At 39.6% G+C, this 20,839-nt stretch overlaps 1 protein-coding gene and 1 pseudogene across 2 annotated transcripts in view; both read left to right on the forward strand.

Moving 5' to 3' along the window:
• GALNT14 (polypeptide N-acetylgalactosaminyltransferase 14) overlaps positions 1 to 20,839 on the forward strand; it is a 499,360-nt gene that overhangs the window by 392,879 nt on the left and 85,642 nt on the right. For both annotated transcript variants that reach the window (XM_064277243.1, XM_064277244.1), the window contains exon 4: positions 5,971 to 6,038. In XM_064277243.1, the coding sequence (XP_064133313.1) occupies positions 5,971 to 6,038 (68 nt within the window). The remainder of the gene's footprint in view (positions 1 to 5,970; positions 6,039 to 20,839) is intronic.
• LOC111752251 (activated RNA polymerase II transcriptional coactivator p15-like) lies at positions 6,069 to 7,195 on the forward strand (annotated as a pseudogene).

The raw sequence follows: 20,839 nt of genomic DNA on the forward strand, positions 1-20,839 counted from the left end.
TACACCCTTCCTCATTCAGCCTCTGGCAACATTTGTGTCTTAGATGATAGGAGCAGCAGCCACCAGCCTTGAAGTTCTGATCCTGTGCAGGCATGTCTTGGCTCATCCTCTCTATTGGGTGAGGCAGGATGCCATTGCTATGCCCACTTTGCAGCTGAGGAAACTGAGCCTTAGAGGTACTATATTGAGGCTTAATGTCACTCAGCTAAGAATGGTAAAGCAGGAGTCCAGGCCTTGCACTCTGACATCAGAGCCTTTCTTCTCAGCAGCTGGAACAAGGCAAGGCTAGCCCCAGCAGTGGCATTTCAGCATCACTGGGGGAGGTGTTAGAGCCAGGGATGCACACAAGCACCTCCTCAGCCCAGGGATGGGCTGGCCTTGCAGTAAGCGGCTCCTCTGACACACAGCCTGTTGCAGCCAGTCCCAGATCTGCTAGCCAGCACCTCAGATTGTCCTCTGGTCCCAGAGAAGGAGATCAGATTAAATGCGGGCCAAAGAAAGTACACCAAGTGAAGCATACTCTCTTGCCTTTTCCATCAGACTAGTCAGACTATTTCTCCTTTGCACACCTGGTATGGTTTTGGGCAGGCAAGAATCCCAAGAAGAGGGTAAAATTACCAAAAGTTCTGTAAAAAAACAAAAAACCAAACTCACTACTGTCAAGTCGAATCTGACTCATAGTGACCCTATAGGACGAGTAGAACAGCCCCCTAAGGTTTCCAAGGCTGTAAATCCTTCCAGAAGCAGACTGGCACATCTTTCTCCCATCTTGCGGCTGGTGGGCTCAAACAGACGACCTTTCAGTTAACAGCAGGATGCTTTAACCACTCACTGCACCAGTAGGGCTCCTTGAAAGGCCTATAATGGGAAATAAATTCAGCAATAGGTTTGACCTGAGGGGAGGCCCAAGTCTTCACTATGACTGAATAGTCACTGTGACTTAGTGACAAAGGGAGGGACCTGTCCAGACATGCAGCTCTCACCTGTCTTCAAAAGAAGGACTACTAATAAATAACTAGCACAGTCACTGTTGAGAATATTGAATGAGTTCTGGCAGGTAAAGGACTTGGAACAGTACCTGGCACATAGTGAACTGGTACAAGGGACAGCAAGTGGTGTGATGACCTTCCTCAGAACCTGAGCAGCCCCATGGAGGGCTTGTTACAACACAGTTTCTTGGGCCCCATTCCCAGAGATTCTAACTCAGTAGGTCCACGGTAGGACCTGAGGATTTGCATTTCTAACAAGTCTCCAGGTGATGCTTATGCTGCTGGTTTGGAGACCACACTTCGAGAACCAGTTTTACTAAGTCATAAATATTACTATTCTTAGCTAAGCTAAAATATCATTGTTATTACCAATACCCACATTCACAGAGCAACTGCTGTGTGTTAGGTGCTAAGCTCCTTTCATGCACATAGCAGCATTCCTGTGAGGTAGGTAGTCATATCTCCATTATGCAGCCAAGAAAATTGTAGTTCTGAAGGCTAAATACGTACTGAAACTCTACCACCAAGTGAATGGTGGATACAGATACAGTACTTGAATCTGAATCAATCTCACTCCAGAATGACTCAACTCTACTACCAACCAGGCTTGGCCCTTCATTCAACTGGTATTTATGGAGCTTTTGATAAAAATCTGCCTGCATATAGCAGTGTGGAATTCACAGAGCAATTTCAAATGCATTTCCTCATTTCATACGCACAAAAGCCTGTGAAGTAGGTCAAGTATTAATATCACCTGCTTTTACAAGGAAACTGTAATTACAGCAGAAAAGTAAGGCTTGGAGAGAACCAGTGTCTTGTTCACGATGATACAGCTCGTAGGTGGTGGAGTCGGCCTGGCCTCCACACCCACGCTCTTCACATTGCTCACCACCTCTCTGGGTGCTCCTCTGTGTGCTTCATGGTCGTGGAAGGGGGGCAGCAGGCAGAAAGCAGAGGGCGCATATGCTGCCTGTGCAGCTACTCTCTGGCGGAGATGTGAGCCACCTACAGGAGACTCAGTTCTAGAATAATTTTCAGGCAATGTGATCTGTGTATGCCAACAAGTGTGAGCACACACTTCCATGCTAAGGCCATGTAAAAAAGGGGCATGGAAAAGTTAGCATGGGGGGAAACAAAGAAAAATATATCCTTATCGTAAGCCAGGCCTGAGGAGTCCCTGTGTAGTGCAAATGATTAACACGCTGCACTGCTAACTGAAAGGTTGGAAATTTAAGTCCACCCAGAGGCACCTCAGAAGAAAGGCCTGGCCATCTACTTCCAAAAAATCAGCCATTGAAAACCCTATGGAGTACAGTTCTACTCTGACACACATGGGGTTGCCAAGACTTGGAATCAACTTCACAACAACAAAAAGAAAAAAAAAAAACTTAGGCCCTGTAGAAATGGGAGGATTTGCTCTGCTGTCAAGGGGTGGTGAGGTGTCCTGGCAGAACCTGTGAGAAGCAAAGGAAGACACAGGAGCAAACAGGGTGTGGGCAGTGGGAGTGGGGGCAGGCATGCGGGAGGCAGGGACCTGCAGAGCTGTCTGGGCCAAGCCAGGTCCTGTGGACAGGATTTGACATTTTCCTTCTCCAGCCTCCCCAGGGACCCAGAGCACAAGCCCCATCTGAGGCCTCCCAAGCCTGGAGCCACTTTATAGAGGCCCCACCATCACTGCAATTGCTCTGATTAAAAACACCCAAAAACCTGTTGATGTCAAATTGATTCCGACTCATAGTGACCCTATAGGACAGAGTAGAACTGCCCCATAGGATTTCCAAGGAGCTGCTGGTGGATTTGAACTGCTGACCTTTTGGTTAGCAGCTGAGCTCTGAACAACTGCAACACCAGGGCTCCGATTGCTCTGATTAGAGGAGAAAAACAAGCCAGGTGTTACCAGGAAATGGTATAATTAGCACTTACTGCTGACGATTTCTTTCTTTTTTAAACCCTGGACATTCTTTATTTGCTAATCATCTCTTGGTTTGACCAGCACAGAGCCAGCATGCGGTTACCTTTTGATGTTCACGTAAGACAACTCTTAAATTTCAAAGAGCCGGCAGGGATTTGAGAGAATTAAATGCAGATACTACAGCCCTAATCAAACCTCATTAGAGGTTATTCTTCAAGCAGATTTTTTCCTCTCTTTCTGTCTCCCTCTCCCCTTCCCTCCACCATTAGAGGGCTGGTTGTTAGTTTTGTGCAGGTCTTCTTTGGGACAGATGGTGGTGAGTGGTCCCCTCCTTCCACCGTCTTCTGTGCACCCCCCCACCCCCTGCCCCACAGCAAGGTTTTGTTCACCTTACGCTCGTTGCCATGCTGAGAATTAAGGCTTCATAAGTAAATGAAGCTCCAGGCAAAGTTCTCCTCATGGAGTGTCTTTACATCCTGCACAGAAGAGACAGCCCACTGAGAACTGGGCTCAGAATGATAATTCTGAGAGGAGGGGCCCACACAGCACCCATCCTGAGTCCCCTCTCCATATATACGGGGCGCTGGGTGCCCTGCGGTAGGTGGTGTGGCCTAGCCTGAGGAACCATGCAGTTCAGGAGATGACCTTCAGGACAGGTGGAATCCAGCCATCTCAGTTATGCCTGAGGCCCAGAGTTAACACTGAAACCTAGGCCTTGCCCTTTGTTAGATCCACAGTCAACTCAATTTGAAAATCATTAATGATACACGAAATGGTAATAGTTGCTACCATTTATTATCACTAAACGGTTAAGACATCAGCTACTCATAGAAAAATTGGTGGTTAGACTCCACCCAGAGGTGCCTTGGAAGATAGCCTGGCAACCAACTTCTGAAAAACCAGCCATTGACAACACTACAGAGTATACATGAAGGCACATGGAGTTGCCATGAACTGAGGTCAACTCTACAGCAACTGGTTTTTTGTTTTGTTTTTTGAAGTGCCAAACATTGTGCTAAATGCTTTATATGCATATTCTTCTTTAATTCTCTCAATAGCCCTGAGAAGAAGATACTATTATTATCCCATTTTATTAAAAAAAAAAAAAAAACAAGACCCAGTGCCATCGAGTCAATTCTGACTCATAGTGACGCTATAGGATAGAGTAGAACTGCCTCCATAGAGCTTCCAAGGAGCACCTGGCAGATTTGAACTGCCAACCCTTTGGTTAGCAGCTGTAACACTTAACCACTACGTCACCAGGGTTTCCAAATTTATTTTTAAAATTTTTTTTTTAATTTATAGTTGGGGATATTTTACTACAGAGCAGTATAGTAACTTGCCTAAAATTACATAGGTTGTAGAAAGTAGCTGCTAGACCATAATTTTCTGGAGGGTAGAGATCATGTCTTCTTTGTTCGTCGTTATATACTGGTACCCAGCACATAGTAGGTGTGAACTAAATATCCCTCGAGTGAGTGGTTATTCATAAAGTTTTCACTGGCCAATTTTTTCAGAAGTAGACTGACTGGTCCTTCCTTCTAGTCTGTCTTAGTCTGGAAGCTCCGCTGAAACCTGTCCACCAAGAGTGACCCTGCTGGTATTTGAAATACTGGTGGCAAAGCTTCCAGTATCACAGGAACACACAAGCCACCACAGTACAACAATCTGACAGACACACAGTGGTTTTACGGGCTGAGGTGCTATGCTGGACTCTGATGAGCCTTGACTGGACAAGGATCCTGCCCTTGGGGATAGTACCATCTAACAGGGCAATTGATGGGTGAGGTACAAAGCCAGCCCTCAGAGTCAGGCAGCAATAAAAGCAGCAGGAGGCAACGGGTACAAAATGCTGAGGGAGCCCATAACCCACCACCGTTGAGTCGACTCCGACTCATAGCGACAGAGTAGAACTGCCCCATAGAGTATCCAAGGAGCGCCTGGCGGATTTGAACTGCCGAGCCCTTGGTTAGCAGTTGTAGCACTTAACCATTACGCCACCACCCATAGGAGGAAGCAATTAATTCTTACTAAGTAGATTGGGAAGCTGCCCTGTGGGTGGAGTAGGGGTAGTTCAAGCAGTGGCAGCAGTGGGAGAAAAGCCTCTCAGTTATGAATGAGCAGGGCACCTTCAGAGAGCAGCACTGTCCTCCTGGTAACACAAACCCACTGCTGTCTAGTCGATTCTGACTCATAGCAACCCCACAGGGTTTCTGAGGCTGTAAATATCTACGGAAGCCAACTGCCACATCTTTCTCCCATGGAGCGGCTGGTGGTTTTGAACTGCTGACCTTTCAGTTAGCAGTCGATTGCTTTAACCACTGCACCACCAGGGCTCCTGATCCTCCTGATACTGGGTTGTAAAAACACCACTTCCGGTAGAGTTGACTCTGACTCATGTGACCCCATGTGTGTCAGAGTAGAACCCCATAGGGTTTTCAGTGGCTGATTTTTTGTAAGAAGACCACTAGGCCTTTCTTCTGAGATGTTTCTGGGTAGACTTGTACCTCCAACTGAGCCCATCAACGTTTGCACTACCCAGGGATTCCAATTGGATTGTGAAAGCAGCTTAAATCCAAGTAGTTTCAACATAACCTGGATCAGACTGTCTTTGTGTGAGTCTGCATGCTGCCTGCCCCATTCTCCGCAATCCTCTGCCTCCTGGTGTCCATGGGGCATCTTTACATCCATATTCTGTTGCCAAAGACTTAGCATACCCCAGGCTTCCTCTGCCTAGCTGTAGTGTGGACAGAGGACAGGTTAAGCCACAGCTAAGAAGGGACTGATCAGGTCTGGGGAAGGGTCTGAGACTCAAAGCTGAAGTTGGGTGGCAGAAAGGATAGAGACTGGTGTCTGAGGGGTACCCGTGTGAGTCATAAGAGGCACATGGGCAGTAGAGGACCCCAAGTTACATTTTTGGTGCCTCACAGATGAGCAATGTGGCTGGACTAGCCCTTTGATTTCTCTGAGTTTTCATTCCTCAGATGCAGTGGCACTATTAAAAACTCAGGGTTAATGTATGTATTTTGCCACTAAAGTCATAATGAGTTTTCCTCTTTCATCTCACAGTGTGTTAAACCGCACCCCTATGCATCTGATCCAGGAAATCATATTAGTGGATGACTTCAGCAGTGACCGTAAGTATTTCACATTCTCTTTAAGCATAAATGTCTGTTCCCAAGTCCTGCGTAACCAGCAGAGGTGAGGCCATGATCTGTTGGGGTGGAGGAAAGCCTAGGTTTATAATAGTGCAGAAGACTTTGAGTGTTCACAGCTGGGCTCAAGAAGGGGCTAAATCTTACATTAAAAAAAAAAAGCAGTCGCGAGCTAGACTGTTCGGCAGCAGGCGGCTTTTCGGCTGCAGGAGCGGAGCACTGCCTAAATAAAAGGAACTTGTTTCTTCAAGCTCATCTGGCAGTGATTCTGATAGTGAAGTCGACAAAAAGTTAAAGAGGAAAAAGCAAGTTGCTCCAGAAAAACCTGTAAAGAAACAAAAGACAGATGAAACTTCAAGAGCCCTGTCATCCTCCAAGCAGAGCAGCAGCAGCAGGGATGACAACGTATTTCAGATTGTGAAAATGAGGTGTGTCAGTGTTTGGGAATTTAAAGGCAAAGTTCTAACTGATATTAGAGAATATTGGATGGATCAGGAAGGTGAAATGAAACCAGGAAGAAAAGATATTTCTTTAAATCCCGAGCAGTAGAACCAGCTGAAGGAACAGATCTCTGACGTTGATGATGCAGTAAGAAAACCGTAAAATCAGAGCCATATAAAACCTTTTTACATTGGCTTTTCGTTTCTAACCACTGTTTTCCAAGCTATTGTATATATATTTGGATTGCAGAACAATTTGTAAGATAAATACTTTTTTTTTAATGTGCATTATTAAAATGTTCTGAGTGAAGCTCATTGTCAACTTTATTAAGGATTGCTTTGTGCCCACCACTTAGTATAAAATAAAATCAAGGCATGCAATCTTACCTGCTGTGGCCTTTTTTGATCAGAAGAGTTGGTATTGTTTAAGACCTGAAGTCACAGTTGGTAGACGTTTTTGTTTCAACTCAGCTTTTAAATTAAGGATTGTATTATCAACTTATACACTCTTGATTTGGGAAATCCATTTGTTCTCTTCCAATTAAATGCCTGGACTTGTTTGACTTTTCCACTTCAATGATATTTCATTCCTTCCTTCCTTTTTTTTTTTAACTTCATTTTCCTTCACTAACTTACCTTTCCATGTTCAATTTTTACTCTTCCTTGAGTATGTTAAATGCTAGTTTGCAAATGTCAGTGAAACAGTCAAAATGTTATTTCACTAAGTCTTTTGTAACTAAAATATTATATGGGGACTACAATCACTAATGCTACTGTACTAAATATTAGGAGGTGTAGGTTGATAAACAACATGGCTTGTATGAAAACTGAGTCTATGTATGTCATTGCCGTTAGTGTTCTGTGTAGATGTTACGTTATTGTTCAGTCTGCAGAAAATAATGATGAAATGTCTGATTTGCTTGCACTTTTTAAATATGTTCACTATGAGACGATGTCTATAAAATGAGGTATTGTTAGACTAGGATTTAATAAAAATTGTGAAAGCTTCCTCACCTAACATTTTATTTTATAACATTGAGTATGGATTATACATGGGCAGATATCATTGAGCTTTACTATCATAGTAGGTAATGTGATTTTTTTTTTTTTTTTGGTGGAAGGAAGAGCATATACTTGTTTTTGACCTTTGCTTCAGTACACTTTTTTGTTTTGCAGTTAATCTACTGGACAGTGGTATTCTAGACTTGATACTACAAAGTTTCAGCAGACACAATTAAGTTATTTTCGTTTAACAATAATGAAGTAGGCACAGAGTGATGAGGCACAGATTTCAGGGGCCTTGCAGCAATAAATATGGCATAGGTGCCTTAGGAAAAGAATATTTGTGAAGGGAACTATAAAATTAAAGAAGGTGGCAGTAAAGAGGAAAGAATTCTCCTCAAACTTAAATGATATATACTAAGTGATACTTTTATATTTTGAAATTTTGATCACATTGGTAGTACACAGTTCTAGATTAAAAAAAAAAAAAAAACCGGTGTCGTCGAGTTTTTAAGTTTGAGGAGAATTCTTTCCTCTTTACTGCCACCTTCTTTAATTTTATAGTTCCCTTCACAAATATTCTTTTCCTAAGGCACCCATGCTGTATTTATTGCTGCAAAGCCCCTGAAATCTGTGCCTCATAGTAAAAGTTTAAATAGGTAAAAACTTCTTGTTGACAAATTATTTTCGGTAGCAAATCTCAAATGGTTACTGCCACTAAGGGCTGCCATATCAGAGTTGTACTATTCAGCTACTAAGTTTGATGCCTATGTCTAAAGTACTTTGTAGTAGAATCATCAGGGACTTGATTTCAAAACCATCTGTCAGACCCTGTATAGTTCGCAGTTTTCTTTCTAGCAGCTATTCTGTTGAGGTATGATGTTTTATATTTTCTAGATGACTTTTTAAAGTGTATATAGCAGTGACCCTAATAGGTGCATACTTGGGCAAATAAATCCTCTGTCTTAGTATTTTAGCCTTCATCAAATAATAATACCAAAGTGTTCAAAATGTACATTTTAGGCAAATCATGCTTGGTTGATAACTTACTTTCGCTTATCTGGGAACACATATGTGTCCTATGAACTTAATTGAGTAGATTTGTGAAGCATTCTTTATTTTTGGCATACAGGAAGGATAGTTAAAACACAACTTTGATTTGGTACCAGGTGAAGAGGAAATAATGGGTAAATTTTAAGATTTATGTAAATTTAAGGATATATGCATTTTAAAATAACTTGCTCATACAGAGATGGAGCTGAAATCTCTTACCAAGGTATGTTCTAGCCATTTAGCTTTATGTTAATAAAACCTTTATGTAAGGAGTGTTTCTGTGGCAGAACTTGGCAAGTTGACTGCTATATTCCTTTAAATACATTACTGGATATACAATATATAGAAAACCTCTTGTGTGTATGTGTGGGTATGGGAAAAGATGAGAACTATGTTAAAAAAGAAATTGTACTGAAAAGATGAGGTACTTTTGTTTTCTGTTTAAACTTTTATCTTCCTGGTAAAATTTCTCCCAAGAAGAAAGCTTGGTGTTTTGAAGTGTTAACCTCGTAACACCAAAATGAATTTAACTGGTGTCAGTACTCAGATTTTGCCCTTTAATATGCTCAGTAGCAGAGTTTTCCTATTTGCCTTTCAAAGTATGGGCATCATTTGGCCAATTTTTAATGCTCTTGGCATTTTATTGAAGGAATAACCACTAAAAAAGAACAGCTTTTTATAATTGGATTATTCTTTTTTTGCTTTGTTTCCTAAATGCCTAAGAACTTCTTCTGAAGAATACCTCCTACCTCATTAGCTAGTCAAGATGCCATGATGATCAACCTATTCCACATAATGTGTTTAGAAAAAAGACTTCAAAAAAAGCTGAAGGAAAGTACATCCTGGCTTGGCTATTGAGGGAAAAAGAGAAAGAATTGTATGTCATCTATTTAAGTGTTTCTGAGAGAGGTATGGTGTTAGAAGAGCACTCACTATGTTTGACATTTTTAAAATGTGCTAATACTAAGGTATCTCTCCCCAAATCCTTTGAAGTTCATTTCCTATAGAAATCAATCCAGCAAAACACGCAAGTTTTTTGTTTTGTTTTTTTTTAAAGTGGTGTTTTTCCAGGTAAATTCTAGGGACAAACATTTGCCCAGTCACAAATATGTAATTCTGTAATTGTGGAATGCCTGTCTGTATGCTTTGTTTGGTACATTTTCCACCGAGATGTCAATGAATATAATACTCTACCTGTGAATATTTTAAATGTTGAAATAAAAATAAATGTGCTCTAAAAAAAAAAAAATTATTGGTTGACCTCCTGTGAGTCTTTGAGGCCCTAGCCAGATAAGTTTATTAGATGTTTGATTGAGTTGGTTTGTGCATTCAGGCATACACATGTCACTGCCCCCTAACCTAAATGAGGAAAGAGTCACTGAACCTTCGAAAGATAAATGCAGGAATCCAGAGCCCAGATACTGTGCCCATTGCTAAAGATTCGTGATTCTTGTGTTGCTTTAGCTGAGGTCAGCATGCCCTCTCCCTTTCATTCCCATGGGAGGACTGGGTGACCCCTGTCTTTGGGACCCTTGGTAGAACATCCCATCATGTGCCAGGAGACAATGAGCAGCTGCCTTCCAACACACTAGTCATCCCACTCCCTACCTCATGTCCTCCCAGTCCTATCAAAGATCCTGGCCCCATCCAAATTTACATCCAAAATCAGCTTTTCCCAAAATGCGAATGTGGGTGTTCCAGACATCTGCATGTTAAGTTTGAAAGGTATAACTATTAGAATCATTGTTAGACTTCAAGTGTTGAGAATGCTGACCTGTTCTGAGCTCCATCATTCCAGCAGGCTGGGTGCACTCTCAGATAGTTAACATGTCCAGGCATAACCACCTCTTCTCAGTGATGAGCTAGGGAAGAGGGAGTGGCCACTGGGGCAGCACCAAGTCTCAGGAGCATGGAGTCTATACCACCAGCACCGGGCTAGAGGCGAAACCCCAGCCTGATGCTGGAAGTTGAGTGTGGGAGCCACTACCATAATGCGGTCTGCTGCACATAGGTTGGAAACCCCCACTCATTGGCACAGCTTTGGAACCTCGGGAAGTAATGCATAGGTGAGTTATGCACCAGATCGAAAAGTAACAAATTCCAGACTCTGAATTCTGAAATCTGATGAGCTAATCGCCCTTCCCTAATGCAGAAGAGGTTGGAGGTAGAGAGACACTTGTCCTGCTGTGTGGTTGCCTGGAGCTGAAACTGGAGAAAGGAATGTTGCTGGATTCAAGGTGACAGAATCAGAGAAGCCTCATGTTTAGAGCATGGGCTCTGGAGCCAACTGCCTGGGTTCAAATTTTAGACCCATCACTTACTAGCTATATACCTTGAGCAAATTATTAACCTCAATGTACCTCAGCTTTCTCATCTATAAAATGGAAATGATGATAATAATATATACAGATAAAATAGTAGCAGTATATAAGTGTTACTGGGTGGAAACCCCAGGTTCTGCTCAGCATGACTCACATCGGCCAATGAGCGAGATTGAGGTGAAAGAGTGGAAAGGCACCTTTATTTCATTGCTCAAGGAAAGGAGATAGTTGGGGCTACTGCCGCCAAGACTACTCAGCGAGGGCAAAGGGAAAGGTTACTTTTAAGGGTGTTACAAGTAGGAAGTTCATACAAGTTACATCAGCAGCACTCTTAATCATGCTATACAGGTGCAATGGGATTTACATATAACTTCATACATCATCAGTATTTTAATGTAAGTCATGGCTTGTGCCAAGCAAAGGAAACAGGATTCTAATGCAAAGCTGTGGGGTGAGCTAAGCAAGCTGCTTGAGGTGCTGGAATTTTCCTCAGCCTGGAGACCTCTGTCTTATTCCCTCCTTTTCTTTTTAGCTCAGAATTGTTTGACCTGTTCTCTGGGAGGGGGCAAATATTGGACATAGACTTGAATAGTTGGCCTTTCCTTGTGGCCACTGATATACTGTTTTGTTTTGTTTTAATTTACTAATTGCACTTATTTAGTAAGTTCCCCTCTTTTTTTTAGCCAGTAAGTTGGATGGAGAGGTACAGCAATTATGGGTAATGCTTGCCCAACATAAGAAGGGGAGTGTGAACAAATTTGGCAATTGTTAGCCTATGCAGTAGGTTTACAACTATTTATTAAATGCTAAAAGAAAAAGATAAGAGTGGTTTTTATGTTCTGTTTATATAAATGTTTCTCTAAAAGATGTTTTCCAAGATTGTCCTAGCTGTTATCTTTATACTTCAGGGCTCAGTTGATGTGTCTTTGTGAGTCCAGCTCTAGCTAGGTCACATTTTTTATGCTCAAGGACATGGAATAATGGCTCCAATATTATTTCTTAAATCATTTTTTTAAATTTAATTGGAGATAATACGTTGATGATTAATACCTGGACTTAGTTGAGCTCCTAGATTGCAGCCATGGCAGGCTCTTTAAACTCACAGCGCTCGTTTTCCACCAGATACCATCTGGTTCTTCACCAGGACCTTAAGTGAGAGCAACATTTCTATCAATCACATTGCTGAAGTGAGCAGACTCAATGTACATCAACATTTTAGCTCGAGGCCTTCTTAAGTGTGTAAGACAATAGAAGATAATTTTATTATGAACTAAATAGTTAAATCTGGTGTTTGTAAGGGTGTTACAGTGTATAACTAAGTAGCTTCTGTCTAATTCTATGTATATCCTGTTCTACTTCTCCTGTGTTATTTATCCAAATGTGATGAGAGGTATTTGCTACAGCACAGACTCTACCTTCTTGGGCTAATAAAAAATCTAAGGCTACGCTATTATCTCATGTCACCTTGGCTAATGAAACCAGAGATCGCTGTTGTGTTTCCATCCCATTTGCAGCTTCACCTGCTATTTGTCCTATTAAAAACAAAAACAAACCCATTGCCATTGAGTCACTTCTGACTCATAGCAACCCTATAGGACAGAGTAGAACTGCCCCATAGAGTTTCCAAGGAGCACCTGGTGGATTTGAACTGCTGAGCTTTTGGTTAGCAGCCATAGCTCTTAACCACTACACCACCAGGATTTCCATAGTGATTGTCTTAGTGATCTAGTGCTGCTATAACAGAAATACCTCAAGGGGGATGGCTTTAACAAAGAGAAATTTATTCTCTTAGATTCTAGTAAGCTACAAGTCCAAATTCAAGGTGTCAGCGCCAGGGGTAGGCTTTCTCTCTCTGTCGGCTCTGGAGGAAGGTCTTTGTCATCAATCTTTCCTTGGGCTGGGAGCATCTCAGTGCAGGAAACTCAGGTCCAAAAGACTTGCTCTGCTCCCAGCACTGCTTTCTTGGTGGTATAAGGTCCCCATGTCTCTCTGCTCACTTCTCTCTTTTATATTTCAAAATTGGCTTACCGCACTATCTAATCTCGTAGATCTCATCAATATAACTGCCACTAATCCACCTCATTGCATCATAGTGATAGGATTTACAACACATAAGGAAATCACATCAGATGACAAAATGGTGGACAATCACACAATACTGGGAATCGTGGTCTAGCCAAATTGATATACATATTTTGGGGGGACACAGTTCAATCCATGACAGTGATTGACAAATTTCTTAAAGATTTCTCTAATTTACTATACCCATTGCCATCTAGTCGATTCCAACTCACAGCGACACTATAGGACAGAGTAGAACTGCCCCATAAGGTTTCCAGAGAATGCCTGGTAGATTCAAACTGCCAACCTTTTGTTTAGCAGACATAGCTCTTAACCACTATGCCACCAGGGTTTCCAACTATGATATAAGTAAAAATTAAAGCTACCAACCATACCCTGAGTGTTGGACCAATGGGTTTTCTTCTGACTCTCATTTTACAATGTGTAACAATTTAACATTACCTTTCCAATATTTACTAACATCATTACTATGACTATCTAAAAGTAATCCTAAAATCCCCAAAGTGCATTGCCCATGCATTTGCTAGAAATTTAAATAAGAGATTGCCCAAGTAAATTCACTGTCAGTTGGAAAGGGATTATCTAAATTAGTATAGTTGGATCCACCACACAAAAACATATATCCATAATGAGCACACAAAGTTTGTCTAGAGGAAACAGATGGTATAGGAAAATTAACATGTGATAATCAAGATTCCATTAGAGAATACATTATTAGGAAGGTAATAGAGGATGGACCTCTCCTGTTGTCTATTTAATTAATCTATTTAAAACATAAATCTAATGCTGTTTTATTTTGTAAAATCATAGCTTGAACTTCAGACACTTTACTAGTTATATTTACAACTATGCTAAGAAGCTTCTAATTTGAAAGTTACAATATCTAAGCTCATCAGTTAAATAATTTAGAAGAAAAGAGGAAAATGGTTTCTTATATCTAGAAAGTAGGACCTCAAAACATCAGCAATATTCCCACATAAAACCCATAGTAATCCTTTCATTTACTCAGTCTTATGTAGTTAATTTCTGTTCCACGTGATTATGGATCAGCCACAGTTTGTGAACCCATCAGCTTCTACATACAAGTTCTGGAAATCTTGACATAGTCTAGTCACAGTCCTGTTCATAAAGCTAATACAGTCCATCTTTTTGTTGAGATATTTTGGTTAATCAGTTTTCAGAAAATCAGCAAAGTAAAAACTTACCTGAAGATGACAAAACTCAATATGGCCATGATTAATTTACAAAAATAATACTCTTAACAATGAAAGACCTGATATAAATTAAGTACAAAAGTGATGTAAAGCCAAAAAAGTCAGTTTAAAAAAGCTTTAGACAAAAATATTTCTTAATATAATGATTAACCTTATTTTCAAAGAGCTTCAGATATAATACATAATAATCTTGAAACATACCATAAAGTCAGGATATACCAAGAACATACCAAAAATATCATCTTCAAATACCTGAATAGTTTTAAAAAAAATTCATAGGTAAATGATTTGAATTCCCCAGTCAAACCATTGACTTTGATGATGCAAGATTCAATAAATAAATAAAGTTGCAACCAAGTCAGCAATAAGGCAATAATAATAAAATTATGACATAACATTATGCATTTGCTATCTAATAAATTTTAACCCAAACAGAATCAGGCACTTCTCTTGATTTTGACAGCATATTCCATGTAATTTATAACATTAAATAAACAGTTTTAGCACTTTTTCCTTATACGATTTTTTGTGGCTTTCCATAAACTTGTCAGGAATTTATTATAAAAAAAAAATTTTTTTTTTTGGAAATTATTATAGATCACTGAAAAACGATACTTATGTTATTTAACCAACAACCTTAAAGGTAAAAACCTTAGCTTTTTTTTTTTTTAAGCTATGTGGCTTGATTTTTGACTCAGGAATCTTATTTTAGTGAGAGACCAAAACTTTGCCTTCGAGGCAGATTACACAAAGAATAAATTAACCTTTCAACTCAAAATCTGCAGAAAATTTTGTTGTTTTAACAGCAAGAAGCCCAATTCTTTGTTTTATATGCCATTTAACATTAAAGCGCCTAAAGGTTTCATAAATTAAACCATTAAACTTAAGTCAGTAAAACTTTTGTCTATTATCAAATAAATTTCTTTTAAATAAACTTCTTAAACATTGTCTTTGTTGCACATTTCTTATAGTGCATCTCTTTAAAATGGCAAAAACAAACACACCCATTAGCAGATATATATATACATATGTATACGACGGCACTGGGTTTTTTACACATATACATAATTTTGTGGCATAAAAGACAAAAGAACATAAAATTAAATTGTGACAAATGTCTATTAACTCAAATTAATATCAGTAAGTTACCTAAGACCCATTGCTGTAGAGTTGATTCTGACTCATATTGACCCTATAGCACAGAGTAGAACTGCCCCCGCAGGGTTTCCAAGGAGCACCTGGTGGATTCTAACTGCCAACCTTTTTATTAGCAGAAGTAGATTTTAACCACTACACCACCAGGGTTTCCAGAGTTACCTAAAAGGTTTTGGGAATGATTTTAAGCCTGTATATCATAAAACATAATTGTTGAAATAAAGTTTGTTTAAATAGTCTAAGTTCTTATTCAACTTTTACCATTTTTCATATTTTTCCCTAATTTTAGCCCTTAAATATTTTGTCAACTGGCTTTTGTAAATCACAAAGTCTGTGCTCAGCTGACTAATTCATTGATATAACCCTCAGTTTATGGCTAGGAGTGGAAACATTTTTCCATGCTATTTCAGGTATATCTCATTGTGATTCCTATGTTTTGTCTTCCTAGAGTTTTCCTACAATAGATAGAATGTGTTTAAAGTTCTTTTATCATTGGTATCTACCCAATTTTTGATAACTACATTAAAGCAGCATTTTTTTTTCTTCTTTTCTTTTGTCTTAAAAAGTTCTCCACTTAGTTGGAAGGAGTCTTTTAAAAGTTTCTCTGGAGCTATATGACCTCAGAGACTGGGAGTTGGGGAGGTCTGATCCTGCCCTGCTCTCCTTATTTATTTTCTCTCTCTCTGGGCTTGTCCTACCCACTCTTTTCCTATTCTGGAACTGCTAGATTACTTTAAGACAAAATTATCCCTTTTTCTTTAAATAAAACACGTTTGTTATAATATTTAGCTCAAGTTACTTAGAAAGATTTTGTCTCTAAGATTGGCATAAACATATCTTTTTAAAGCCATGTTATACCAATTTAAATAAATGACGTATTTTTAGTGCACTTTTTAAATGACCAATTTATATCAAAGTTTTTTTCTAAATAGCTATTAAAAGTCTAAATTTTAAGACAGACACAAGACACAGTTTTTCTTATTTAAAAGAAAGAACTGAGGTTTTAAGACATCCTTACAAAAAAACAGCAATTGTCAGTCATAGCCTCCAACGTGATACAAGACAGAAACTCAGGCACAATGCTCTAGAGTAAAAGCAAGTTCTCATGACAAAAGGATACAGAAAGAGCATGTAAACTGTAAGGCTTATACAATACCACATAAAACAAGGATTTGGGGATCCTAGTTTCTTAATGTGTATAAAGCAATTTTTGGTAAGATCAACTCAATTCGGGGGGTGGGGGGCAGGCTCTAGATAAAACTTATTAACTTGCCAGAACCTCAGATAGAGAAATATTAAATCTTTTGACAAAACCTGAGCATCAAGCAAAAGTTCCTCAAAAGGAAAAGACAGCACAAATGGAAGTTCATTTTCTCAAAGCGGTCACTGAGATTCCAAATTTCTTCTGGTATATTCGGTTTATAGTTTTTTTTTTTTTAATATGAACCTCAAACCAATGTCTCAGTAGCAGGTGGGTATCCAGGCTCATTTATCGAAGATGTTAAGCACTAAGGTTCAAGCTTTTGGTTTTCTTCTTTTTGAACTTAATTTATTCTGCTCGCTAGAGACTTGGTCTCCTACTTTAGACCTTAAATATACTAGTTCCTTCAATTTGAAAGTATTTTATAGTAGCTACTGATGATTTTAATTTCAACACTGTGATTCTTTATTGAGAAACTATATAATAAGAGGTCCGGAGCTACTATTTCTCCCCGCGAATTTCATAAAACAAGTCAGGAGCTCTCACCTCTCCCTGCAAATTTGGCAAAACAGAGTGCTATTTCCCAGGTTTTCTCTGAGTCACAAAAAGAACTCTAAAGAGGAACACTGCAGGATTTGGACAGTGTTTTGCTTGGACCAACGCGTACCTTTGTTGTGGGAGAGTTTGCTTGCAGGTAGCAGGCAGCCTAGTGCTCTAGCCTGTCTTGTGACCACCTTATCCTGTCATGGAAGTCTTTAACACTCATGATGAGGGCTGATGACTGCCTAATGGGTTTTACTGGTTTACCCGTGCCTGAATTTTGTGATTTATACTGACCCAGAGCTCTTTGAAAATAGAATTACCTCTTTAATGTTTCAAATGCCCGAATCCGGACGCTAAACTGCAGTTTACCAGAAGTCACAAAGTGTAACTCTTAACCAAATGAGAAAAGAGGAGAATGGTTTCTTATATCTAGAGAGTAGGACCTCAAAACATCAGCAATATCCCCACATAAAACTCATAGTAATCCTTTCATTTACTCAGTCTTATGTAGTTAATTTCTGTTCCATGTGATTATGGATCAGCTGGTCTGTGAACCTGTCAGCTTTTACATAACCAAACGATCAAGCAAAAATCTAAGAAATAGTCTCCTTAATGAAACAACCAGTTTTCAAAGCAAATGTGCCAAACAAAACTTTTAAAAACCTGAGAAAGAGAACAAAAAGAATAAGCAAAGACTCATTTTCTGAGAGCACTTACCCCATGGGTGTCAAAGAGACATGGAGTGCAAACATGTGGGTCCAAAAGATAGGATCTGTATGTCTTTAATATCGCTCTTTAGAGTCTAGAGCCAACCAGAGAGCCCAAGGTTGGTAAACAAATGAAGCAAAATCAAAATGATGGGTCAAGATGTGGAGTTCAAAGCCAGAGAGTTGAGCCAAAGAAGTGATAGGGCAGGCAGGCAAGGTAGAGGGCAATTCAGGGCAAATGCCTAACATGGATCTCTTGCCCACCCTGACACATTTTCCTGCATGTTGGGGAGTGAACCAGCTCTGTACAATGGATGATACAATGGACAGACCCTTTAGAAAAAAAAGGAAGTCTCTCTAGCCAGAGCAATAAGATAAGAAAAAGAAATAAAAGGTATCCAGGTTGGAAAAGAAGTAAAATTACGTCTATTCACAGATGACATGATCCTACCTACCTACCCATTGCCGTCGAGTTGATTCTGACTCATGGTGACCCTATAGGACAGAGTAGAACTTCCCCATAGTGTTTCCAAGGAGCGGCTGTTGGATTTGAACTGCCAACCTTTTGGTTAGCAGTTGAACACTTAACCACTGTGCCACGAGAGCTCGTTAGCCTATATATATAGAAAGTCCCAAAGAGTCTGCAAGAAAACTTCTAGAGCTAATAAAACAATTTGTAAAGAGCAGGTACAAGTCAACGAACAAAAATCAGTTTGGTTTTTATGCACTAACAATGGGAAATCTGAAGTGGATGTTAGGGAAACAATTCCATTTACAATAGCATCTAAGAGAATAAAATACCTAAGAACAAATTTAACCACGAATGTGAAGGAATTATACAATGAAAATATGAAACACTGCTGAAAGAGATCAAAGAAGACATAAATAAATGGAAAGGTGTCTATGTTCACAGACTGGAAAATTTAATGCTATTAAGATGCCAGTACTACCAAGAGTGAGCTATAGATTCAACACAATCCTGAGAAATTCCAACAGCCTTCTTTACAGAAATGAAAAAACTGATCCTCAACTTTATATGGAACGGTAAGAGGCCCCAAACAGCTAAGACAATGTTAAAAAAAAAAAAAAAAGAACAAAGTAGGAGGAATCACACTTCCTGATTTTAAAACATGCTGTGCAGCTTGTTGCTGTTAGGTGCTGTTGAGTTGGTTCCGTCCGACTCAGAGCGACCTTAAGTACAGTGGAACAAAACATTGCCCAGTCCTGCACCATCCTCACAATTGCTGCTATGCTTGAGCCCATTGTTGTGCCACTGTGTCAATCCATCTCATTGAGGGTCTTCATTTTTTTTGCTGACCATCTACTTTACCAAGCATGATGTCCTTCTCCAGGGACCGGTCCCTTCTGATAATATTTCCAAAGTATGTGAGACGAAATCTTGCCATTCTTGTGTCTAAGGAGCATTCTGGTTGTACTTCCTCCAAGACAGATTTGTTTGTTCTTCTGGCAGTCCATGATACATTCAATGTTCTTCACCAACACCGTAATTCAAAGACATTAGTTCTTCGGTCTTCCTTATTCAATGTTCAGCTTTCACGTGCACATGAGGTGATTGAAAATACCATGGCTTGGATCAGATGCACCTTCGTCCTTAAAGTGACGTCTTTACTTTTTAACATTTTAAAGAAGTGTTTTGCAGCAGATTTGTCCAATGTAATGTGTTGTTTGATTTCTTGACTGCTCCTTTCAAGGGCGTTGATTGTGGATCCAAGTAAAATGAAATCCTTGACAACTTCAATATTTTTTCTTTTTATCATGATATTGGAAGGATTTTTGTTTTCTTTACATTGAGGTGTAATCCATACTGAAGGCTGTGGACTTTGAATCTTCATCAGTAAGTGCTTCAAATTGTCTTCACTTTCAGCAAGCAAGATGGCATCATCTGCATAATGCAGATTGTTAATGAGTCTTCCTCCAATCCTGATACCTTGTTCTTCATATAGTCCAGCTTCTGTGATTATTTGCTCAGCATACAGATTGAATAAGTATGGTGAAAGGATACAACTTTGACACGCAGCTTTCCTGATTTTAAGCCATGCAGTATCTCCTTGTTCTATTCAAAGGACTGCCTTTTGGTCTATGTAAATGTTCCTCATGAGCACAATTAACTGTTATCCATAATTTGTTATGATCCACACAGTTGAATGACTTTGCATAGTCAATAAAACACAGGATAACGTATTTCTGGTATTCTCTGCTTTCAGATATGATCCATCTGACATCAGCAATGATATCCCTTGTTCCACGTCCTTTTCTGAATCCGACTTGAATTTCTGGCAGTTCCCTGTCAACATACCACTGCAACTGCTTTTGAATGACTTTCAGCAAAATTTTACTTGTCTGTGATATTAATGATATTGTTCGAAAATTTCCAAACTCTGGTGAATCACCTTTCTTTGGAATGCACACAAATACAGCTCTCTTCCAGTCTGTTGACCAGGAGGTTGTCTTCCAAATTTCTTGGCTAGATGAATGAGTACCTCCAGCACTGCATCCGTTTGTTGAAACATCTCAATTGGTATTCCATCAATTTCTGGAGCCTTGTTTTTCGCCAATGCCTTCAGTACTGCTTGGACTTCTTCCTTCAGTACAATTGGTTGTCAATTTGTATGCTATCTCCTGAAATGGCTGAATGTTGACTAATTCTTTTTCGCACAGTGACTTTGTGTATTCTTCTCATCTTCTTTTAATGCTTCCTGTGTCATTTAGTATTTTCACCATAGACTCCTTCAATATTGTAACTCAAGGCTTGAATTTTTTCTTCAGTTCTTTCAGCTTGAGAAATGCAGAATGTTTTCTATCTCTAGCTCTTTGCACGTCATTATAATACTTCACTTTGTCTTCTCAAGCTGCCCTCTGAAATCTTCTCTTTAGTTCTTTTACTTCATCCAGCTACTCAATGTTCAAGAGAAAGTTTCAGAGTCTCTTCTGACATCCTTTTGGTCTTTTCTTTCTTTCCTGTCTTTTTAATTACCTCTTGCTTTCTTCATGTATGATGTCCTTGATGTCATCCCACAACTCCTCTGATCTTTGGTCATTAGCAT

This window comes from Loxodonta africana, chromosome 26 (assembly GCF_030014295.1).
Source record: "Loxodonta africana isolate mLoxAfr1 chromosome 26, mLoxAfr1.hap2, whole genome shotgun sequence".
NCBI classification, from domain to species: domain Eukaryota; kingdom Metazoa; phylum Chordata; class Mammalia; order Proboscidea; family Elephantidae; genus Loxodonta; species Loxodonta africana.